The following is a 21,512-nucleotide window of genomic DNA, read 5'->3' on the forward strand; positions in this document are numbered from 1 at the left end:
AAAAAAAAAAAGGGACTTCTAATAGACTCGGCTGCAGGTACACACAAAAAGGGGGAATAAAGGGCTACTTAAAAAAAGGGGAAATGAAGAAATGAGTAACTCAGGGAGAAAGAGAGTTAAGATGGTGAATGAGTCCTACCAGTTCCAATGAGCTGGAACCCCAACGGCACGCTGAAGGCTGGGAGGGTAAAACCCAAGGCCTGGTACAGGCCTGGCTGCTTAAATCCACCCTCCATTCCCAGCATCCTCCCTTCAGTGGTGATGGCATTATGGGATTTGTAGTCCTTGGAGTCTTGGATGGCCTTGGTCTGGGGTGGGGGTGGGGTCCATAAAACCTGTGGAATTTGTTCAGGACATCCTGCCCCCCCAACATTAGCACAACTTAGGTGCTAGGTACAAAAACCCTGAGCTGAGATTCACAGCAGATGGGAGCTTTCCACTCAGGGGAGTGAAATGAAAATTTACAATGAAAACAAAAACTGGTGGTGAGGTGCGGAGGGAAAAGCAAAAATAAAGATCATGGCAGCAAAGAATAATGGTCAAGAACCTAACAGAAAATTCTATGTATATAAACGTTGGTGGGAATTCAGTCTAGCTGTATCAGAATTCATGAGTGGATGAAAACATGAACCCACAGGTGGATGATGACTGCAAAGGAGCCTGCTTGCATGTGATTGCAAATTGTTTATGTCCCATCTGGTACTGTTTTCCTGCTGTGCCATCATTGGCTTATCTGCCTGAAAATGAGCCTTCAAATATGTAAAAACATATACAGATTAACAGCACGGAGCTGGAGGCTGAATGCCTCATTTAAACCCTGTCCTGTTACCTACTAGTTTTATGAATATCAGAAGTTTATTAACTCCTCTGTATCTCAGTAAACTTGAAGTTATCATCATACCTGCATCATACTACAGTTATAAGATTGAATATTTGTTACTCAATTTTCCCAAAGTTTCATTAGAGTTCTGATAACTTGGCTACTTTGTTTTTTAAGCATTAAAATAGTATAAAAACTATTTTAGTAGGTATGTTTATTAAGTCCTGTTACTCTTTGAAAGAACTTTATAAAAATATGACATTGTCCTTGAAACACTGAGCTAATTTTTGAATATCCTCATATGATTTGTTAGCAGTTTCCCTTATTTAAACTATCTTCATGTTTATTTTTGGTAATTAGGTTTATTTCATTGTCAAATCAATGCATGCTTTATTCTTATCTAATGCAAAACAAACGAATGAGTAAAAAAAAAGAATAAACATTCATACTTGAACAGGGAATATGAAAACCCATTAATAACATTTTTGTGAATTCTTTTGCCATATTTGACAGATTTAAAATAAGTTAGGACAGTGTACACTTTTGTTTTAAAATTATGTAAGTACCTTTCAAGGATTGTTTTTAGTATTCAAAGACCTAAGATATAAAAGTTAATTCACCACAGTATGATTTGATTTCAAGACCTAAAAGTCAAAGACACAGGGTCCCACGTGGGTTGTAACCATTCTTCGTGATTCTTTCTGGGCACTGAGCAATCCGAGTCCCTCCCTCCCTCCAAGAGTGCCCCTCCTGCCCCCCCTCCCCCATTAGTGACAATGTGGAAGCGCTGTGGTTCCTGCCACATGACCCACCCACCCACTGCTCCCCCCAGCAATATACTTCTACCTGCCTGTTCTGCTCCCCACTTTGTCTCTGGTGAAGCCTCTCACCACCCCTGCACCTCTGGCCTGTACCCCAGTTCTGTATGAATAAATACATCTTAGAAAAAAAAAAGAAAAGAAAAATCAATTTGCTGCCCACAAAGAGCTTAAATTCTAGAAGGAATAAAGGTAAGTTCTAGGAAGTTGATTTTCTTCCTTCTACTTTCTTCCTTCCTGACTTATTCAGCTGACTGACCTGGCTGCAAGTGTGAACCCTCTAGATACCTAACACCAACTGGCTTGGAAACACAATTTCTGTCATCCATGCAAGAAATTAGTCCTATAATTTACTTTCTAAGCTGTTAGCACCTGGAGGGCAGGGGTAAGAAGCTTCTTGACCTTAGCGTTTATCTAGCAAAGGCAGGGAAAGGGCACTCAAAATTTTGAATAAATGAATATGACAATGGGATTTTCTGGTTTACTTGTAAGACATGACCTGAAGAAACAATCTGCATGAAATGCTTCTAAGAAGTAAACATGGACACAAAGCTAAAAGTTCCTAAGATGAGGGAGTAACATTACCAAGGAGATTATTTGAGTGCTAGATGTGAGAGGTATAAGGATTGTGGGAAATGTTACACCAGGTACAACATAATTTTTACTGGGCATTTTTCTTCTCCTAAACAATGTGTTAGCATCAAAGAAGTGGATGAATCCATTTTATAAAAGAGGACGCATGGCTATTTATGTTGACAATGAAGAAAAGAAAACAGCACAAAAAAAAACACCGAAATTATCATTCCACCACTGCCTGTAAATTTAACCACCTGGATATTGACAGGAGTTTTAATCTCCAAGGAGTAGTACACTCATTTTGACATCTATTTTCAGTTCCTCTATCTGGTTACTCCTTTACTCTGGTTTGAAGTCAATACCCTGTCCATGGAACTTTCCTTACAATTTTAAGAAATCCCGGGCGCTTTGGGACTTTGGGAATGATCTGTACAAGTTGAAAATGGACTCATTTCTTAAGACTGTGACCAGGAATCAGCTGTCCATTGACGGCACTGTTTACCTTCCCAGAGTCGACCACACTCTCCCACACCACCCTCACACGCTCTGAGCACCTCTGTGTACTTGTTTTTAATGTCTTGTTTTAGCAATCTTAAGACTCAACATCAAGAGCCATGTGACATTATCTACTATCATTTTGTCTCGTATAGAAACTTGGTAACTACTGATAGTAAAGTGGGCTAAGAAATTTAGAAAGAGAATACGTTGAATGGGTGAGCGTAGGGGACCCCTAAGACCAAGAGATGAAAGAAAGGTTATGAATGGTTATGAGACACAAGAGATAGTAACTGAAATTTATTCAACAGTCTCCCCCTCAAAACCTCTATCAACAAAACTGCAAAAGCATATAAATAAGTTGCTTTTTTCTTTCTATACATACATTTGGAAGACAGCTCCTAACCCAGACCTAGCCCATGAGTCCCTGTTCCTGTTAATCTTTTCTAAGTAAAAAGGATGTGCTGCTGCTTTTAGCTGTGGTAGGTAAATTGTTGCCCGGAATAGCCCTTTTCACTCTCACTTGAACTAAAGGTTCTTTCCTGGGAGCAGGAAGTGGGATTTTTATAGCGCCCCACTGGGTAGAAGGCAGGCAGTCAACAATCAAGTAAGACAAAACTGGATCCATGGTAGTCATAATCCAGTGTGTGAATCAGGTGCCTCCGTCAGGCATGCTTAAGAGATGAAGAGGAAAGATCCACAAAGTTCTATGTCTGAGTACTCATCCAAGACTCCTGGGCTGAGAAACAGACTAGATAGTTTGCCTGGATAGTCATTATCACGCAGAAAGGAAGCAGAGATGGGCTAGAAGGAAGAAGCCTTCCTAATCCTCAAGAGTCCTCGGCCAGTTAAGTTTTTTCTACTTTCTCTGAGGGTGGTGGGGCTCCAAAGATCCTGGCAAGAAGACCTCGGTTGGAGCGGGCCTGGTCCTGGATGTTAGCCAGCCGAGCCCGTTCACGTTCCCCTGGTCGAGCTGCTTTCCGGGCCCTTAATTCCTGCTCTGTAGGACGCTGGGCAAAGGCCCAAGAGCCATTTGGGCGGGTAGAGTCCCCATCCGCAGCAAGAAAGCGCTTTCCTCGCTCCACACTTCGAAGATAAAAGTCAGTCTCGCGTTTAGCCTGGGCAACCTCAGCCCTCAGGCGCTGCCTGCGCACTTGCCGCTCAAAGGCAAGATGCTCACTGAGGTGGGACCAGGTAAACCGGTGCAGGTACTGCAGACGAGAAAGCAAGAAAAGATCTGGTCAGGCCAGGGCTGGAGGAGACGGAAGTAGAGACAAGAGGCCAAAGAGCCTGGGTTACGACTGGGAAGTCGCGCAGACAAGCCGATACCCTCACCTTGAGGTTCCACAGGTCATAACGGAAGGGGCTGCGCCTGCGCGAGCCCATGGGCGTGTTGTGCAGACTGGCAGCCACTCTCTTAGCCACTCGCTTGTCCCGGAACTCCACCCAGCCCTCGGTGTAGTCCTTGCTGTACTTGGATCGTTTTTTTCCTCCCGCAGCTGCTGCTGCCTTCTTTTTTCGCCTCACAAACCCATCTGTGTGACAAAGAGAGAAGTGGTCAAGGGGAAGATGCAGCACTGGGCAACTGCACCTCCCACTGGCCCAGTTCTCTGAATCTGAGGGCAAGACCGGATTCCTACCTTAAAGCCTTTGCCAGGATGGGGAAATCTGTAAGGCCACTGTTTCCCCATGTCTAACTCAATCCTGTCCTCAACTGTCAACTTCTAAATCAGGTCAACACATTAGATTCTCTTTAAATCTGCAAAGATCCCCCCAACTGCAATTCGTGCCTGTAAGGGAGATGGAGGCGGGTGTTGGGATACCCGTCTCTGGGCCACAATGACAAATGTGCTCAGTTATGTGAAAAAGTCATGGAAATCTTTACTCAGGCTGTACTGAATCCAGCAAATTCAGGTGCGGAAACAGAGGTGGGTAGAGGCGAAATTAAACCCAAAAACTATCCTGAAAGTAAAGTTCTGCGGGGGTGTTCTGCGCTTACCCACACGGACCCACCACGTCACAGACACGTGCACCTCCGAGTTACCAAAGGGGCCTGCCCCGGGTCCCCAGAATCGAGGCCCGAAACCTGTAAGGCTCAGACTGCCAGAGGATGGTGCCAGGAACGTGCCACCCTCCTCCTCCCCTCACTGCCTGGCCCTGCACACTCACCCTCCGGCTGGAAGAAAACGCGTCCGACCTCCCCGTAGGCGCTGAGAAGGTTCCGTACGTGCAGAGGCCGAAAGCGAGGCGGGAGATGGCCCAGGTACACAATACCGGGCACTACCCGCTTCTTGCCGCTGCAAGCCGCCTCTTCGGGTTCCTCCGGGTCCTCCTCCACCTCTGGCTTCTGGTCTGTCTCTTCCAGGGGTTCCTGATCGACGGCGTCCTCCTCTAATCCTTCAGCCTCCTTTTCCGACTCGTCAGCCTCCATGCTTGCGGATGCCAGGACCAAGCCAGCCGGAAAGCGTCGCGCAGAATGACGCGCCTGTTGTGTGACGTCAGGGTGGGAAGGCGGGACCTATGTGGTGATAACAAATGAAAGGCACAATTTGGGCACCGTGGGCGGGTCCCGAACAAGTGCTGCGGGCGGAAGTGGGCGCCCAGTTCAGCCGCGATAGTCTCATCGCTTCTTATCGCGAGAACTGGAGCAGCGCTTCAGCGTGGCGGAGCTAACCTGAACCTGCGTCTCTAACTGGAGACTGACCCGAAAGAGGTGGATGGCCAAGTGTCGCTGACTCTGCATTTATTTATATCTTGGGGAAATGCGGAAGAAAGTAGAGTTGAGGTCGGCTGAGGTATAGCTATTTGGGGAATAGAGTGAAGTCTTTGGGTTCCAAAGATCAAAATAAGCATCCTGGGTGCACCTCCAGTTAGGGGCTGACTCACCTTGTAAGTTTTACTTAAATTTAAGTGCTTACAATTGTTTAAAATCTGAAATTCTTCAAAGTTGAGAGTTTTGAATATTTTTAAATTAAAATTTTGCTAGGGGCATTGTTCAGATTTGAGTTATGAAAAATTATGAACTTTTAGTTTAAGATGCCCATGTTTTAGTAGAAAATATTAACTTAAAAATGTGATTTTTGTTATATTAGAAACGTGTCGTTGTGTTCAAGTGGCCTCGATTCTCCCCAAAGCGTTCTATATAGGATCTTTGGGCCACCTACATAACAGAACCCCTAAAAGGCCATCGAGCCTCCAAAACAGACAGTAGATAGCATTGGGCGTCCTTGCCGTTATTTGAACTCCTTAGGGTCCTCATCTTAACTCCAAGAAATTCATTCTTCCTATCCAACTTCAAGGACCCAGTGCACCTACATTGAAGCCCCTGGTACCTGAGGGTTGTTTATTTTGAGCTTGAGTTCTCCTACAAGAACAAATGACGACCTCTGGCTCACTGCCAGCCTGCAGGGTGTCAGGCTTTTAAAAGGTCAGTCCTTCGAGCCGGATTCGAACCAGCGACCTAAGGATGTCTAGGAAAGACCCACTACAGTCCTCCGCCCTACCAACTGAGCTATCGAAGGCTCTGTGTTGCACCATCTTCAGACATCTTAAATATCCTAATAGTTTTGCTTCGCTGACATTTGCTTTTTAAATATATGTACATGCAAAAGTTTCTAAGGTGCTAGAGATGTTCTAAAACTGATGTAGGCAGTGATTACAGAATTGTGCTGTAAAATAATCCCTTGAACACGCAGGATTTCTGCTTTTCACTGTGTATGTAGGTCTAAAGAAACAACCAAGTATTCTTTGTCCTAGTCCCTTAGGTTTAATGTAGATAGGACCTTGACCCTTACTATTCCTGTTATCCCTAACTCCACCTTCCCCCCCACCACACACACACCTCACCTCTGCTTAGTGCCTCCTCCCTAGAAAGCGAAAAGTTCCTCCTGAATCTAGAAGACTAGTTTGAGTTATAATTTAATGTCCTCCTTTTTGAAGGGGCAGGGAAAATGTGTAGAGAAATTGAGAGGTGATGTGTACGCGTGTGTCTTTAGTCACTGAGTGGCTCTTGTTATAGGGGGGCAATAAATGAAAACACCACCTGTTCCCTAGTTTAAAGAAAAAAAGTGCACTTTCATCACAGAGATGCTGCCATGTGTTGTTAACGAGCGCCATCTGGTGGCATTTCTCTTTCTAGCGCCAAGACAGCAACGACCAACCATGGAGAAACCTGGGTAGTCTTCTCAAAACTATGATGTATTTATGGAACAATTTTTAGTGAATTTGTTATAAAAGGTCATTGTTTATCAAAATTAAAGCTCTCCATAACTGTATCTAGAAAAAAATAAATAGCATCTTTTCCTTCAGAGTCCTGTCCAATGATTTCCAATTGAAGTACCTGCAGCATATAATATTTAATTCAGCTATTGAATTCCTTTTTAGAAAAAGTAAGCGTATATGGCCTACTATATTACTTTACTTTTAAATAATTTCTACCTTACTTTTCAATAAGCTAACCTCATCCAGGGAACATATGGCAAGCCAGAATAGAAAGTCACAGACATAGTTTTTGTGTGAGATAGTCTCTTCCATATACCTAGCGTCCTAACTGCGCTTTGGACACCAGACACACAAATGTGAGAGCAACCAAACTGTAGGATCTCAATTTACATTCTCTCTCAAACAGAAATTCACCAGTTTTCAAGAAGGCAGCGATGGGGCTTGAAAAAGTCCCCAAACAGAAAATTCACCAGTTTTCAAGAAGGCAGCGATGGGGCTTGAAAAAGTCCCGGTATTTTTTTTCATCTCTAGCATTAAGGCACAAATTCTCATTTGAGGTCCCAGAACCTCATCTCTCACAGTCACAAGACATTGAAAGTTGATATTGTTACAGGGCAGAGAGGGGGCACCCCTAAGCCCCCAAACCTGACTGCTCTAAATAGGTCCTGCCGCATCAAGACAAAACATATATGACCTTTAATGGAAAGGAACTTTAATACAGTGAGTGTGCAATACAGAAAAGACAAAGGATGTGGTTTCTAGATCAAACACCCAAAGTTGCCCATCCCCTCCTGAGTAAAAGTCCACCCAAAAGGGACTGGTCCAGAGCAAGGCCTGAAGGCTGTCACAAGCCTAAAGCAACTTCTGTCCCGGTTCCATAGAAAAGGGTCAGAAATGGCCAGACAAGTCTGGGAGGAAAAGAGCAAAATCAAAATCAATATTAATACTGCCATAGTCAACCTCCCCATGGGTCCCACACCCACATCCCTTCTACCAGTCCATGGCCAAGAAGAAGCAAGCACAGTCTCTTCACACCTCTCCCTGCTCCATGTGCCTCCCTCAAGCCTCCTTCTGGCTCTCCATTCTGCTTCCTTCCTTTTCAGTCTCCTCTCCAGATTCTTTTCTTCCTTCCTCATCTCTACCCTCCTTTTGGGTGGCGACGGGTAACCTGGAACCTCCCCTTTTCCTGGGGACCAGCCTGTTACAATATTACTCAAAAACTGCAAGAGCTGATTTCATCAAATTTTTAATAATATAAGTCATCAATTTTTTTTTTAACCTGTAAATTAATCTGAGCACAAGATTCGATTCCCACTACAGGGCCTTTAAAGTCGCACTTTCATCGCTGGAACGCTCTTTCGCTATAGCACCCTAGGAATACAAGGCAATCCACCCACCTCATTACAATCACGTCCTGCCTGTCTTTTTCAACTGGAAAAGGGCAGTTGTCAGTTGAAAACTGACTTCAGAAGTTCATTCCTTAGCGACTCAGCGCCCATATTAGTGTAGCAACTGGGCCTAACCCAGGAAGGTCTACACTGGCAGAGTCGGTGGGAGTAGACTCCCTCCTACCAGCTGCTACTTGGGGTAAGGCAGAAGACTCTCGAACTTCGGGCCCAGACTGGCGGGGCTCTCACTGCTCTCCTGATCCAGTTCTCAAGGCACCACCCAGGGGACCCCCTCCACCCGGGGGGCCGCAGTCCCCTGGGCTCTCCGCCCCAGCTCATTGCCCGGGGACGTGTCCGCCAGGGGGCGCCATCTTGAATTGTGCAGCAAGATCAGAGGCTGGGGGTGGAATTTGGGGTGAATGTGCAACAACGGCGGTTACATCTGGGAGATACCAGTGTACGATGACGTTCATGATATTATTTCCTACTTTGGGGGTAAGTTTGAAATTATTCCTAAGAAAAGGCTTCTGCAAAAACTACTAAAAGAACAGAGGACCCCCAAAGGCACCCGAATCTCCACACAAATTAAAACGAGAACTTTGGGGGCAGGGAATGCTCCCAGCTCCGCGCTGTTCTCGAGCCGGCTAGGCCCCGATACCGCCTTGGATCGGCCAAGAATCCGGATGCACGACGCGGTTCCGCCTCTGCCTGGGGCAGGGGAGGAGGAGGAGGTGAGGGGGTGGAGGTGAGAATCAAAACTGCCAGGATAATCGCAGGCGGGAAACAAGGAAGGCGCGAGAATCCCGGAGGCCGCTGGGGTTGGGCTGGCAGGCGAGGGGGCTAGGTAGTGGGGAGTGTGAATTTCCTGAATGAAAAGTCAGATTTCTTGGAAAAAGTAAGATCTACTGGAAATCATTTTCTGGCTTTACTAGCTTATTCCGGACATATTTCACAGCAGCAAGAAAGGATACCGTCCGAACTAAGTAGCAGCCTTATTGGGGCTTGGTGAGAATATTTCACAGACAGAAAGGAGATGTTCTTTAATTTTGGTAAAGAGCTAAATCATACGAGTCTAGTTTTTGAAGTCCGTGATTACCAAAACTCTTGTCCTTCGAGCCGGATTCGAACCAGCGACCTAAGGATGTCTAGTGCAGCCACCTACAGTCCTCCGCTCTACCAACTGAGCTATCGAAGGACGCTCTTGGAAGTGGGTCCTCTCGAGAGTATTTCTTTACTGCGGGTAACATTGGCTTGTACCATTACATTTATGTACACAGCACTTCTTTCAGAAATTCCTGAAAAATTTGTCCCGGTGGTTTCCTTTATGCTCACTTTCAGGGTTGATTTACGGTGCACCTCAACAAGTCTTCCTAGACTCTGAATGTGTTCCATTGAATGATCTGGTTTTATTAATATATAAAGTATCCTAGATTGTATATTGTAAGACATCAGAATATTATTCTGTGTATCTCCAAACCGGTAAGCCTTACCGGTATCCTATGTCCTTTCCCCACTAGGTGTAATACAGGTAGAGCCAGTCCCCTGGATTTCGTGCTGCTTTTCTGCCTGATTACCTCCCTCTTTTTGTCTCAGAGGTGTCTGGGTTTGCTTGATAAATGATAAGGTTGCCCTAAATACAAACAACTGGGTTGCAGAGTACCCCAGAGACGGGACCAGTGCGATATCCAAAGCACTTAGCTAACATTGCGAATCTCCTTTCTGAAAGTTCAATGGGAAATCCTGCATTTTCCTAACCCTAATGTTGAGACATGTGGAATGGTTTTGTGTGTGTGTAAATTTTCTAAGTTGGATTAAGTTACTTGGGTGTTTGTTATATCTAATCACAGTGGAGCAATTTAAAATGAAAACCCTTACATTTTAAAAACGGAAGTATAAATTTTCCTTTCTCAAAAGCAAATCATCAAATATCAAGAAATTGTTGCATATTCAATTTCAATGAGCCTAAAGCAAAAATAGGCTTTGGGAAATATGCTAACATCTCTCTCTCTTTTTAAGATTTATTTTTATTTATTTATGCACACAAGAACTGGGGTGTAGGCTAGAGGAGTGGGGGGTGGTGAGAGGAGACAGAGTGAGGAGCAGAAGAGGCGGATTGACTGAATACACTGCTGAGGGGAGCAGTGGGTGAGACAGGAGAGGTCTGCAAATGCTAACTTATCATAAGAGAAAAGGCTTATCCTAGTCATAGACTTAAGGAAAGATTAAGTAGATTGCACTATAAATATAAATATCCGTGTCTTTTAAAATAAAACAAAACAATTTTTTTTTTTAATTCTAAACTTTTCTTCCACTGGGACTCATCAGTGTCTCCTAATAAGAATATGGAGAGGGACAGGAACTCTCCAGTGTCTCCCCTGGTAAGAACAGTAGTCAGAAAGGATCAAGATCCACCCTTATGACTTCATTAATCTTAAGTAATTGTGTAGCTTACCAAGGGGGGAATGTCTGAGAAAAGAGTGTTCAGCAATGTTCCTTGTGTGAGCACCCAAGAATACACTTGCACACACTCACATGGCATAGCCCAGTACACTTCTAGGCTAGATGGTAGAGCCCGGCCTGACCACCATCTACTCACAGTAAGTTCTTGACTGAGATGTCAGTCAATCATACGTGACTGCACTTCCTTATTTCAAATAAGTCATGTTGGGGGTTATGAGCTTAAAATCGATGAGCTTAAAATTGAGTGAATAGTCAGCAATGGGTATACTTTAAGATTGAATTCATGATCTTCATTTTATTTCGGTGGAGACTTAGCAGCTGGAAAATATCACACCTAATCCATTGTTACTGGAATCTAGAACTCTACCCTAGTGGTTGAAAGCCCTCAAACCAACAATCGATTTACAATCAGTCCTGCCAAAACTCAACCTGCGGATCTGAGCTATGGGAGCAGGCTACAGCCTCTCATTCCAAGTTCATACTGCACTGCTAAGACTTTCCAGGGAGATGAAACAGGGAGAGAAGTGTGAATGGAGGCCACAGTGACTTTCCTTGCTGGGTAAATTGTGTCCAGGGAAGAGTAAAAAGAAAGCCTCCAGATGATGACCAGGCTGGTACTGAGCCAGGTTTAGAGATAAGTGGTGTGATTCTGCTTACACTTGAAACACTTGAGCTCTGAGGTCTTTCATCTAAAATGGTGGCAGAGGTGGCTGGAAGGTGATTTCTTCTTGCAGAAAGCTATCCACTTCTGCCCCCACCCCAGCCCTGCAGTGAAAAGGGAAAAGAGAAGATCAACCATTAAGGTCATGATCAAGTTCTTGGAAAGCCTTGCTCAGCCTGCCTGACACCATAGAGAGACATGATTTCCCTTTCTTAGTAAGATGCTTCATCTTTTAAAGTTTGATCACTTTGCCTCTATTTCACTGAGACTAGAAAATAACAAACATTAAGTTGTGGCAAGACTTTAATGATGGGATTTGAGGCAAGGAAGCAGTTGAAGGTGCAAGATATTGTGTGAGGACCTTCATGGGACTTTCCTGCAGGCTATCCTGGCAATGCCTCCGGAATCCTCCTTCGGATTAGCTCTGAGCAGTACATGGAACCTAAAGTACCTGGTATGTAGTACTCAATAGGCCCACAAGAAAAAGAAGCAACAGTATCTTTGTCACTTTTTGCAAAGATGCCAAATCTAAGCTTGCAGCCATAATAACACCTGCTTTCCTATTAATGGAAAGGTAATTTGTATACTTTTAGTGACATCAAGATGACCGAAGCCAGAGAGGAGGGATTAACTAGACGTGAGCGACCTCGTGGCCATGCGTCCGCCAGCGGGGAATTTTTTTTTTTTTCTTTTTTAAAGCCAGATAGGAGCGAATCTTAGAGCACATCCCGAGGACACATCTGTTTCTGGGACCAGCAGAATCAGGATGCAGGAATTAGCAGGAACGATTGGTAAAGCCCAAGCCGGAACTCATTGCTCGAGAGATTTGATTTCCCCGCCAAAATGCAAATGCAATTTCCTTTCGGTTCCCGTAAATACAGATTATATATTTGTTAAACATTTGCCCAGTTTGGAGACAGGGGCTTCCGAGGACCCCATGCCCTGGGTCGCTAGCGCTCTGCGGTTCTGCTGAAGACAGAATCCGGCACAGAAGAACAGGATGCGTGGTTAGGGGTGGATTCGTCCAAGGGATGACTGATTTTCACAGAGATGAGGTTTTACCTGTCTTAGGGGCCGACACCAACTTTCGCCTTCACCTTCCTTCTCTGCACCTGCACCTTCTGCGCTCCGAAATTAAAGTAGGTAGGAGAAGAGCGGCAGGACGCAGGCGCGGGGAATTAGCTCAAATGGTAGAGCGCTCGCTTAGCATGCGAGAGGTAGCGGGATCGATGCCCGCATTCTCCAAACTCTTTTCCGCCCCAGCGCTGTCACCATTTATTCTTTAATACCAAACACCTGTAAATACCATGCAGGACTAGCTCGGGCCCATTTCACAATCACAGTGGCCTTTCCAGGAGATACGTACCCGAGGTTACCAGCTTTCCTTTTCACCTTTAGAAGGGGCTTGCAATCTTTATCTTTTCCTAGGTACTATTGCCAGTAAAGGCCCAGCAAAGGCCAGCAAAGTTCCAGCAAATCACTTTAGCTCAAGGGTTCTGCTCAGCTCCACACTGAAAGTGTGAAGAAAGAACAAGACACAATGGTGAATATCAATAGATTAACGTAGAAGAGTACTTGGAAACAGACATTTTATTATTAACTGATTTAAAGGGTAGCCTCTTGTAAACGCTACACTTAACACTATATATTATTTTCCATCCAGGAAGAATCCAGTTCTTGAAGAACATGAGCTCTTGTAAAATGTAGCTGGTCAATCTGCCTACAATCTTTTTAGTGTTATTGCTAAATAAAGTTTGCTTAAAATCATCAAAAACAAAAAGGCAAGTGTGAGATGGGAGATACCAATTTATGCCGTTCTCCACCCCTAAATCAGTATTGTTTCCACAGAGTTTTAGACGGAGATGCTCAGACCACTACACTAATTCTACAAGCCTGGGCTTCTGCTTTCTCTTTCTTAGCTCTCTGTATGGTTCTGACACATGCCAGAGTTTGGGCATCATTTATTTAAAAGAATAAAAGTTATGTAGCAGGGAGAAGGAAGAAACAAGAAACTGTCAGGCATTAAGTCCTCAGATAGCAGTTCCTTGTTTAGATCTGATCTTCGTAGTTAAGAGCTCCGAGACAGACTAGAGGTGGAATTCACACATTTGATGAGATTGGCACAGAGCTAGCAAATGTGCTCTATTGTTACGAGAGTTACACCTTTTGGATTACTCCCCAACGTGGATAGAATATTCAATCCGTTTTTCCCCTTATTTATTTTCTCCCCTCTAATATTTTGGCTTCTCTTCTAGCACGGGCTCTCAAACCTGCAGCACCTGGAAATCAGTTCGGGGAGCTTTCTTTCTTTTCTTAAAAGATTTATTTACCCACACATAAACCACCACAGCCTGGGTCCTAACTCCAAAGTGGCCCAAGCACAGGAACTTTGTAAAATCTCTCCCGGGTGATTCTGACATCCTTCATTTTTTCTCTGCAGGGACAGAGAAGAATATCGCTGTCACATAATGAAACCGACGACTAGTAGTAGCCCAGAATTTCACCCCACCAGCCCCGCCCCAACCTCCAGAGGTGGGCCACAGCTGAATTTCTAACCTGAGGAAAATAATCCTTCCCAGCGAGGAACCTACTCCCACTAGAGGGCGCTCGTGCTCCACCAATTAGCCTTGGTCGTCTTGGTTCTGCTTCTGGGCCCTACCTCTCAGCCCTGCCCCCAGGACCCGCACCCCATCCCCCGATTGCTGGTTCCGGATCCCGAGTAAGGGGGCCAAGACGCGTCCGTGTACCTGACAAAGTGGGACGCCTCAGGTGAGCCCGCCTTAAGGCTCAAGACTTCTCTGTGGTCCCGGCTATACAGCTGCATGTGAAGCTGAAATCTGATCGCGCATACTAGTGGTTCTCACGAAGAATAATAATGTTTAAAAAAAATCTGTCGACAACGAGAATAATCTAAAGTAGAAGCACGGCGAGGCCTAGTATCATTTAAGTAAGACATTTTTCTGGCTGGACAAAAATAAGAAATTTAAAAGATGGGTTCCTTCGAGCCGGATTCGAACCAGCGACCTAAGGATGCCTGGGAGCTCCCACTACAGTCCTCCGCTCTACCAACTGAGCTATCGAAGGAATCACACTGTTCTGCCGACCTGCTGACGATGCCATCTCTGCGTAAGGTTGGGAACTCTACTCACCGTTTTGTTCGTTTGTATTGTTGACAGATTATCCTAACTGCCTCCTTGTCTTTTTTGTACCCACGTCTTTTTGTAAATCCAGCTCCCCTTCAGAACTGATATTCAGAAGTCCTGTGCCCGGAAGCAAGCAGAAAACGCGAGGACTCACTCATTTGCAAAAGAACAATGAAATAAATGATAAGGAGGTACCAGGAATTGGTAAGGACTTAGTAGTGAACGTCTTTTATTGTGATAAATTAATTAACCAATCTTGTCTCCACTTATAAAGGGGGTTCGAAATACTCAATCTGTAATTTTAACAGGGCACTTAAAGAGAAGAAATAGAAGGCGAGGAGAAAAAAGGCCGAGAAAAAAGCAAGCCTTGGGTTAAACCCATCAAAAACGTGCTAAAATATTTTTTGACATTAGTTCCCGTAGATAAACCAGACTATGTCGCCCAATAAAATCCTGTCGACGGGTAGCTATAGCAAGATATTTTAAAATTATTTATCTACTTATCCATGATGTGATTAACACAAGGTGAACTGTAAAGTCGAATATTCAAACACTATTTGATTTTGCTAAGTGTAAGGTTGTAATATAGTTTCTTGTGACTGAAGCTTAGAATTTCTATTCTTCTCCCTAATTAATTAAATCCACCTGAGGGATATCTGATGCCAGGAATTTATTATGCTCTTTCTGTTCCACTAAGTATCATTACATGAGCATACAGTGAAGTCCAGGACAGATGATACCCCTTGTTCAAGTAGAACAATGAGACATGGGTTGTTTATAAATGGCACGAAGAAGTATTTCTTTTCCTGAATAAGAATTAAAAGCAAGTTGTTAATCACTCAGTTTGGTTATCAATATTGTCAAGTTTTGAGGAGCCCATCTGATGAATTAAATATAAAACTTTCTCTTTTTTCCACCTCCAATTTACTGAATAATTTATCCTATTTACTGCATTTAGTGTTATCCATTTTGTGAAAAAGTTAGATGTGAAAAGTTAAATGCATGACTTCTATACCGATGTAAGTAAATAATTCTGATAATGTTTAATTAATTGATGGGAAAGCCAACAGGATGGTAAAACCGATTTATAGACTATTTTGTAGCCATTAAAAGAAGCAGAACTGTAGTTGAACACTGCTGAATGAGACAGAAATGGAAAATGCCTCACAAGTCAATAAAATTGTTCTTTTCCACAGGGTAGGAAATATCTGTCTCTATCACAAAGTTTATTTTCCATACTATCAGGTATCTAAGTTAATATTTGCCTTTACAAAGTTGAAAATACTGTAATCAACAAACAGTAAGTGAAAACAAAGGTATTTTGTTAGTATACAGGGTGAACTGCCTTCCAAAGGTGCTTTCTGATAGACTAAGGGTTTTCCAGGGGGGCAATTTGGTTCCCCCAGAAGACATCTGACATGAAGAGCCATTTTTGATTGTTACAATTAAAGTTCTACTGAAAGAAAATAAAGGCCAGGAATGCTACTATAGACCCTAAAATACACACGGCAATACCCTACATTTAAGAATTATCCAGTCCAAGATGCCAGTAGTGCTGAGAAATGAGAAACTATACCCTAGAGAATGAAGATAATTCTTGGGCAGACCTGTCGGTAAGCATTGTAGTCTAAAATGACTTTGCAAAGATATGCATTTTGTATGTGTGCCTTTTTCCAAGTTTGGGATTTATTTTTAATCTAAAGGCTGGAGAAAAGTCTGGAAAATACAGTTAAGTTTACATTTTGAAGTCAGTATTCAGTTTTTTAATAGTCCACTTATTTTAAAGTTTCATTTTTAAGTGAGTGTATAGCCATGTCACTCAATCTGTACCTTTCTCTAATCGTTCATACTCATTTTCCTAAAGTTTTTAATTCCTTGAGATTTCATTTTCTAAATTCTCAGGCCAGCAGCACGGGTGGGTGGTCAGCGACGTGCAGTTGGTTACCAAGGCAACAGACATAGAGAAGGGGGCGGGGTTTAAGATTCTCGCGAGATCTTCGAATCGGGGCCTCCGCAGCCCCGCGGCGGAGACACTCGCCCCCTCTCCCATTTCCCCCAGCTTCTTCACTCGCGCCCCCCTACGACACGCTCTCATTTCCCATATGTTTAACAGGAAGCTGCTTTTCCGCAGGGTCTTGGGCGATGGCAAAGGACAGGAGGCCGACTGCGAGCGCGTCCCAGTGCGTCGGCCGGCGTGGTCACGTGAGACAAGGCGCCCAGTGACGTCACAGGCGTGCCCGCGGGGCCGGCGCCCGCGGTTACCAAGGCGGTCGCTGAGGTCACCCGGCGCGTCCATGGTGCCCGAGTGCCTAGTCATCAGTCAGATAAACGCCCTTTTCTTTTAAATGCGGCGGACCTTGCGAAGTAACCGGTCGCGGTGGGCTTACTGCAGGTTTACTCCTCAGCCCCGCAGGCTTGTGGCCGGGAGTGCTGACCTGGAGGAGGGGCGGGTGGGGCGGCCGGGGTCGGGTGGAGATCGCCCTGCGGAAGGGAGTGCAGCCGAGGCCGGTGAAATGGGTTTTAACGGTTACTGCCTGTAGTGCCGCAAACGGCAGATCCTGTACCGAGGCGCCATGGCGCACAATTTAAAAGTCATGAATTTCGGTAGTGGAAGTCACAGCTGCATGGCCGCTTGTTCGGTGTGTGATATATGGAAAGAACAAAAGCCCTCGGGTCCTGCCTCTCTCACCAGTCTGTGACCTCTAATTTGTGCCCTTTATAAAAATGTATGATAAACTTAATACGGGACTGTTGTGAAGAGCAAGCGACATTTGGAAAGCACAAGCTGGACTCTGCCCAGTCGCCACAGGCTCAACCCGGGCTGCTCTAAAATATTTCCTTGGGGCCCCATCTTCGGTTAAGTTGGAGTGGAACAAGAGGGTAACAACTTAATTCTCAGGTCCCAAATAATACCACACACAAAATACATGGCATGAAGACTACTTAAGAAATCAGATTTGGGTAGAATTAAAAAAGGCCTCCAAGACGAAGCGAAAGTCTTTAGGGAGGGATTTTGAAGGAAGTGATGGATCCAAGTCGCTGTTGACCAAAATAAAGGGACATTTTTCACTGATTCCAGGATCATGTATATGTAAGCAAGATCTAAAAATTACTTAATTTTTTTTTTTACATTATGCTAAGTAGTCGTGTTGAATGAAAACTTCAGCTTGTTGGGAGTTTTGAAACTAAAATTAATGAAAGGAAGCAATGTGATCTTTATATGCACCAACATATTGAGTATTCACTGTTCCAAGCACTATGCCCAAGTGCTGGGAACATACCAAAACAAATAATCTCTGTCCCCAAAAGTTAAAATTGACCAGCCAAACGAGTAAGTGTTACTTGTGGAGTTAAAGGTGTTCAGCTTTGAAGGTATGACTACTAATGCTTGGTATGTAAGTTAACAGAACCTCTCTGTTTGGTCATTTCAATATACTATTTAAAAGTATGTCTGCTAAGGTGAAATTTTGTCTTTTAGAAAAAGACAGATTTGGACAGCAGACTCTAGCTGATTCTGAAAACAGGTGTGGGGAACCTATTAAGCGCAGGTCATTTGCCTCTGATGTTTTTTTAATAGATTGCTAATATATTACATGAAAACTATCTCTTCAGATGCTCTCCACCCCCTAATCTTACATTTACTTTCAACCCATCCCAGTCTTGCCTCTGCTCCATTCCTAATATAAAACTCTAGTCAAAGCTATCAAATAACCTGCAGAATTATTCTGTTGGTTTCAGTTCTCATTCTACTCCCCTGGAATATGAGGCAGTCTAGCTATGCTTTCAAAATTAAAACTGCCTTCCTGATAGCCTAGGGGTTGTCTCAGTACAATCACCCCTGTGGCCTGAGTTCATCCAGGGCCAGGGAGCTACCCCCAGAAAACAAGGAAAACGTCTGAATGCAATACATAAGCCAAAGGAAAGGAACCTCCCTAGCTTGTGAGCTGTAACAGAGAGCCCCATAGTCTGCCCGTTGTTTTTTGTTTATTTACTAACTACCACCAACTTTTATATTAGCATAGAACTTGAGTACAGAGTGTGGTGGGCCATTCTTTTTTGTAGAGTAGGTTTACACTGCTAGTCAAGTTCACTAGTTTTACTTTTTCCCCATAGGAAAATGAAAGTGTATGATGTAGTTTACTAGCTCATACTATGATAGCAGCACTCTATAGGGTACAGCTGTGGAAAAACACTACAAAGCATGCACATTGGGTCTCAGTGATCCACTTATGGACACCGCAAGTCTTGGAATCCAGTTCTTCAAGGACATGTGTTCTGTGCTCTTTTAGGTAATCGTCAGTCAGGTGGGACCACAGAAGGAGGCCCTGAAGAGCTCTAGGGGGACAGATGCTAGCGAGCTGATGGCTGGCACATAGGACAGGGTCATGTGGGGGGATCCACAGGGCGGTCAGAAGGCAGCAGGAGTGGAAAGTCGAGGCTGAGCTTTCAGTGTGGTATTTCAGGAAAGGAACCAAGGCACAGGGTAAACAGTTAAGATTTGCTAGTTTGAGTAATTTCAGAGGATTATAAACTAAATCAGGCGCTAGTTGCCTGATACTGGGGTCTGGAATGATTCTAGTTGAGCAATATTTATATCCCATGGTACAGAACCAGACCAAGCTATGTGGCTCTGCATTGTTAGATTGCAAATCAAAAGCCAAGTCCTTTGCTCTCTAAGAAATGGCCACCCCTAGGTGAAGCAGTCTAGTCCAGCCAGAAGAGTTAAGATACCAAAATATACCAATAATTAAAAAGATACAAAATGAGACACACACCTTGTGGTATGGAGCTGTACTAGATATGGCAGCAGCTGTAAGCACCCATGCGGTGTGCACGTGCTTTCTGAGCCTATAAGAGCAGATTACTAACATGTCCCGCTAAAGCATAATATAGATGACTTATACACGAAAAGGTATTCACTTTCCGAGTAAGAAAACTAAAAAATCACACTGACATCTGGTCAGATCGAGAAAATACTACCTCACACAATACTTGCGCAAGTGTGAAGAACCAAGCATTTTCAAACAGTGTTACTTCAATAAAAACTATAAATAGAACATCAGTATAAGCCCAACAACAACAACAAATAACAAAGCTTGTCATGTGAAAAAAATAAAACACGCCCTCAGATATTTCTTATGAAAAAATGATAGCATTTTTGCGGAGTGCAGTCTGACATTCTGTCAAAATTACAAAAGGCATTTCCTTTAATCCAGCACTCTAAAGCGTTTTTTATCTTAACATGCCCACAATTGAGCCAAACCACTGCCCAGAAGTTCTTTTTGATGATGTTTCAATAACTTAGACACCTTAACCACCACCAGTAGTAGGTTGAGGAAAAATAAATTTGGGATATCCATACAATGAAATGCTATACAGTTCTAAACGAGAAAGAGTCTATGTGCTCATATGAAAGACATCTGTTGTTATAGAAGACCCTAGTGCATCATATTTTCTTTCAAAAGGGGAGCAAGAAAGCATACATATGGAACTGACTTCTGTATGTATAAAGAAATCCTAGAAGAATATACAGAAGGTTAATAACAGTGGTTAGGTTTGGGGGTTTGTTTTATGTTTAATTTAGCATTCTTTATTTTTTAGAATAGGCAAGACTAAATGGATGGGATATAGGACTTTTTCACTTTATACTTTCAGTTTTTATTGAGGCTGAAAACACTGTATGCCTTAGAGGAATAGGCTCACACCTCCTCTGGTGTATGTCTCTACTCATCTCTGCATTCTTTTCTCTGTATCCTGAAGCTTTTGTGTTCCTTTTTTTTGGGGGGGGTATTGATGGGGAAGGCGGGGGGGGGAGAGAGAGGATTATGTTTCAAAATTATCCCATCCAGAACTTTAACTATCCAGGACCCATACCTTACCACAAGGGAGGTGATCTCTAGCATCAAAACAGAAACTCTAATAGGTTGGAAAAATGCATCTCCGCCAGGGGGCGATAATGCTAAACTCTGCCATAGTTCAAGGGCTTGCCCCTAGATCAAGGTGGGTAAGGGGGCTGTTAACCAGACTTCATAGGTATTCTGTAATTCCATACTTTATTTGCTGGACTCTTGAATTCCTCTTGTTTGACGGCAGCCGGGTGGGACCTTGTTTAGGAAATTCAGTGTTCAGAGTAGGAAAAAAAAGAGGCGCGCCCAACGTGGGGCTCGAACCCACGACCCTGAGATTAAGAGTCTCATGCTCTACCGACTGAGCTAGCCGGGCACTCGCGAGCTGGCTCGCACCAAAGTGATAGGAGAAGAAAGAAATTCTCCTGGGTCCTGCCAACACACGACTGGGAATTTTGTTTTCCATAGGTAAAATGGCATGGAAATTAGCATGACTGGATCTCCCCACAACCTATCCACCTCCCTCACCAACCTGTACTGAACGTCGCATCTTCAAGAAAGAAAACCTCTGAATGCTCATAGTTACACCCCCCCACACCCCACCCCCCCGCCCCGGCTACCAGGGCGGCAGCTATGGTTCCCAGCGTGACTCTCAGCACCGCGCCAGGGGGTCCACGAGCTAGAGCCCAAACACACACCTGGATCTTCTGTGCCGTCCCTTAAGGCAGTCTGCTCCCGGTCCCATCGCCCGTCAACTCTGGCCCCTTTGGCTTCACGTCGATGTGGCCTTGTAGAGAATCTCGGTTTTCTCCCTCCTTTTCTGGTCCCTTAAACTTACTCATTTGTTGTCCTTTCACCAACAAGGTTTACAAATACAGAAAAGGGGAAAAGGGTGTTACAATTTTATAATTGTAATTATAAAATAGGATTCAGTGATTTTTGTTTGTTTTTGTTTTACTGCTGAAAGCAAACGTACACTGAACATAAGAGATGCAAGACAACTGCTAAATGAACTACATAGCACCAGGAGAGAAAAAGTGCCCTTTCTCAATAAGGAAACAATACCGCGATCTTCTGCGTGAGG

At 44.0% G+C, this 21,512-nt stretch overlaps 1 protein-coding gene and 5 non-coding genes across 6 annotated transcripts; 1 reads left to right on the forward strand and 5 right to left on the reverse strand.

The window, feature by feature from the left end:
• Positions 1 to 2,994: 2,994 nt before the first annotated feature.
• Positions 2,995 to 5,168, reverse strand: ABT1 (activator of basal transcription 1). The gene is made up of 3 exons (XM_004694826.2): positions 4,879 to 5,168; positions 4,045 to 4,244; positions 2,995 to 3,920 (listed from the first exon to the last, which is right to left on the reverse strand). Exons 1-3 carry the CDS (start codon positions 5,138 to 5,140, stop codon positions 3,558 to 3,560), a joined length of 825 nt encoding a protein of 274 aa, XP_004694883.1. The 5' UTR covers positions 5,141 to 5,168; the 3' UTR covers positions 2,995 to 3,557.
• A 973-nt stretch (positions 5,169 to 6,141) lies between these two features.
• On the reverse strand, positions 6,142 to 6,230 carry TRNAY-GUA. Its single transcript is given in 2 exon segments — positions 6,142 to 6,177; positions 6,194 to 6,230. It is a non-coding gene; the product is annotated as a tRNA-Tyr (tRNA).
• A 3,195-nt stretch (positions 6,231 to 9,425) lies between these two features.
• Positions 9,426 to 9,513, reverse strand: TRNAY-GUA. Its single transcript is given in 2 exon segments — positions 9,426 to 9,461; positions 9,477 to 9,513. It is a non-coding gene; the product is annotated as a tRNA-Tyr (tRNA).
• A 3,098-nt stretch (positions 9,514 to 12,611) lies between these two features.
• On the forward strand, positions 12,612 to 12,684 carry TRNAA-AGC. The gene has a single exon. It is a non-coding gene; the product is annotated as a tRNA-Ala (tRNA).
• Positions 12,685 to 14,435: 1,751 nt separating this feature from the next.
• Positions 14,436 to 14,523, reverse strand: TRNAY-GUA. The gene is given in 2 exon segments: positions 14,436 to 14,471; positions 14,487 to 14,523. It is a non-coding gene; the product is annotated as a tRNA-Tyr (tRNA).
• A 6,208-nt stretch (positions 14,524 to 20,731) lies between these two features.
• Positions 20,732 to 20,804, reverse strand: TRNAK-CUU. Its single transcript has one exon. It is a non-coding gene; the product is annotated as a tRNA-Lys (tRNA).
• Between the last annotated feature and the right edge of the window lie 708 nt (positions 20,805 to 21,512).

This window comes from Condylura cristata, unplaced genomic scaffold, assembly GCF_000260355.1.
Source record: "Condylura cristata isolate star-nosed mole 26May11 unplaced genomic scaffold, ConCri1.0 scaffold00048, whole genome shotgun sequence".
NCBI lineage: Eukaryota > Metazoa > Chordata > Mammalia > Eulipotyphla > Talpidae > Condylura > Condylura cristata.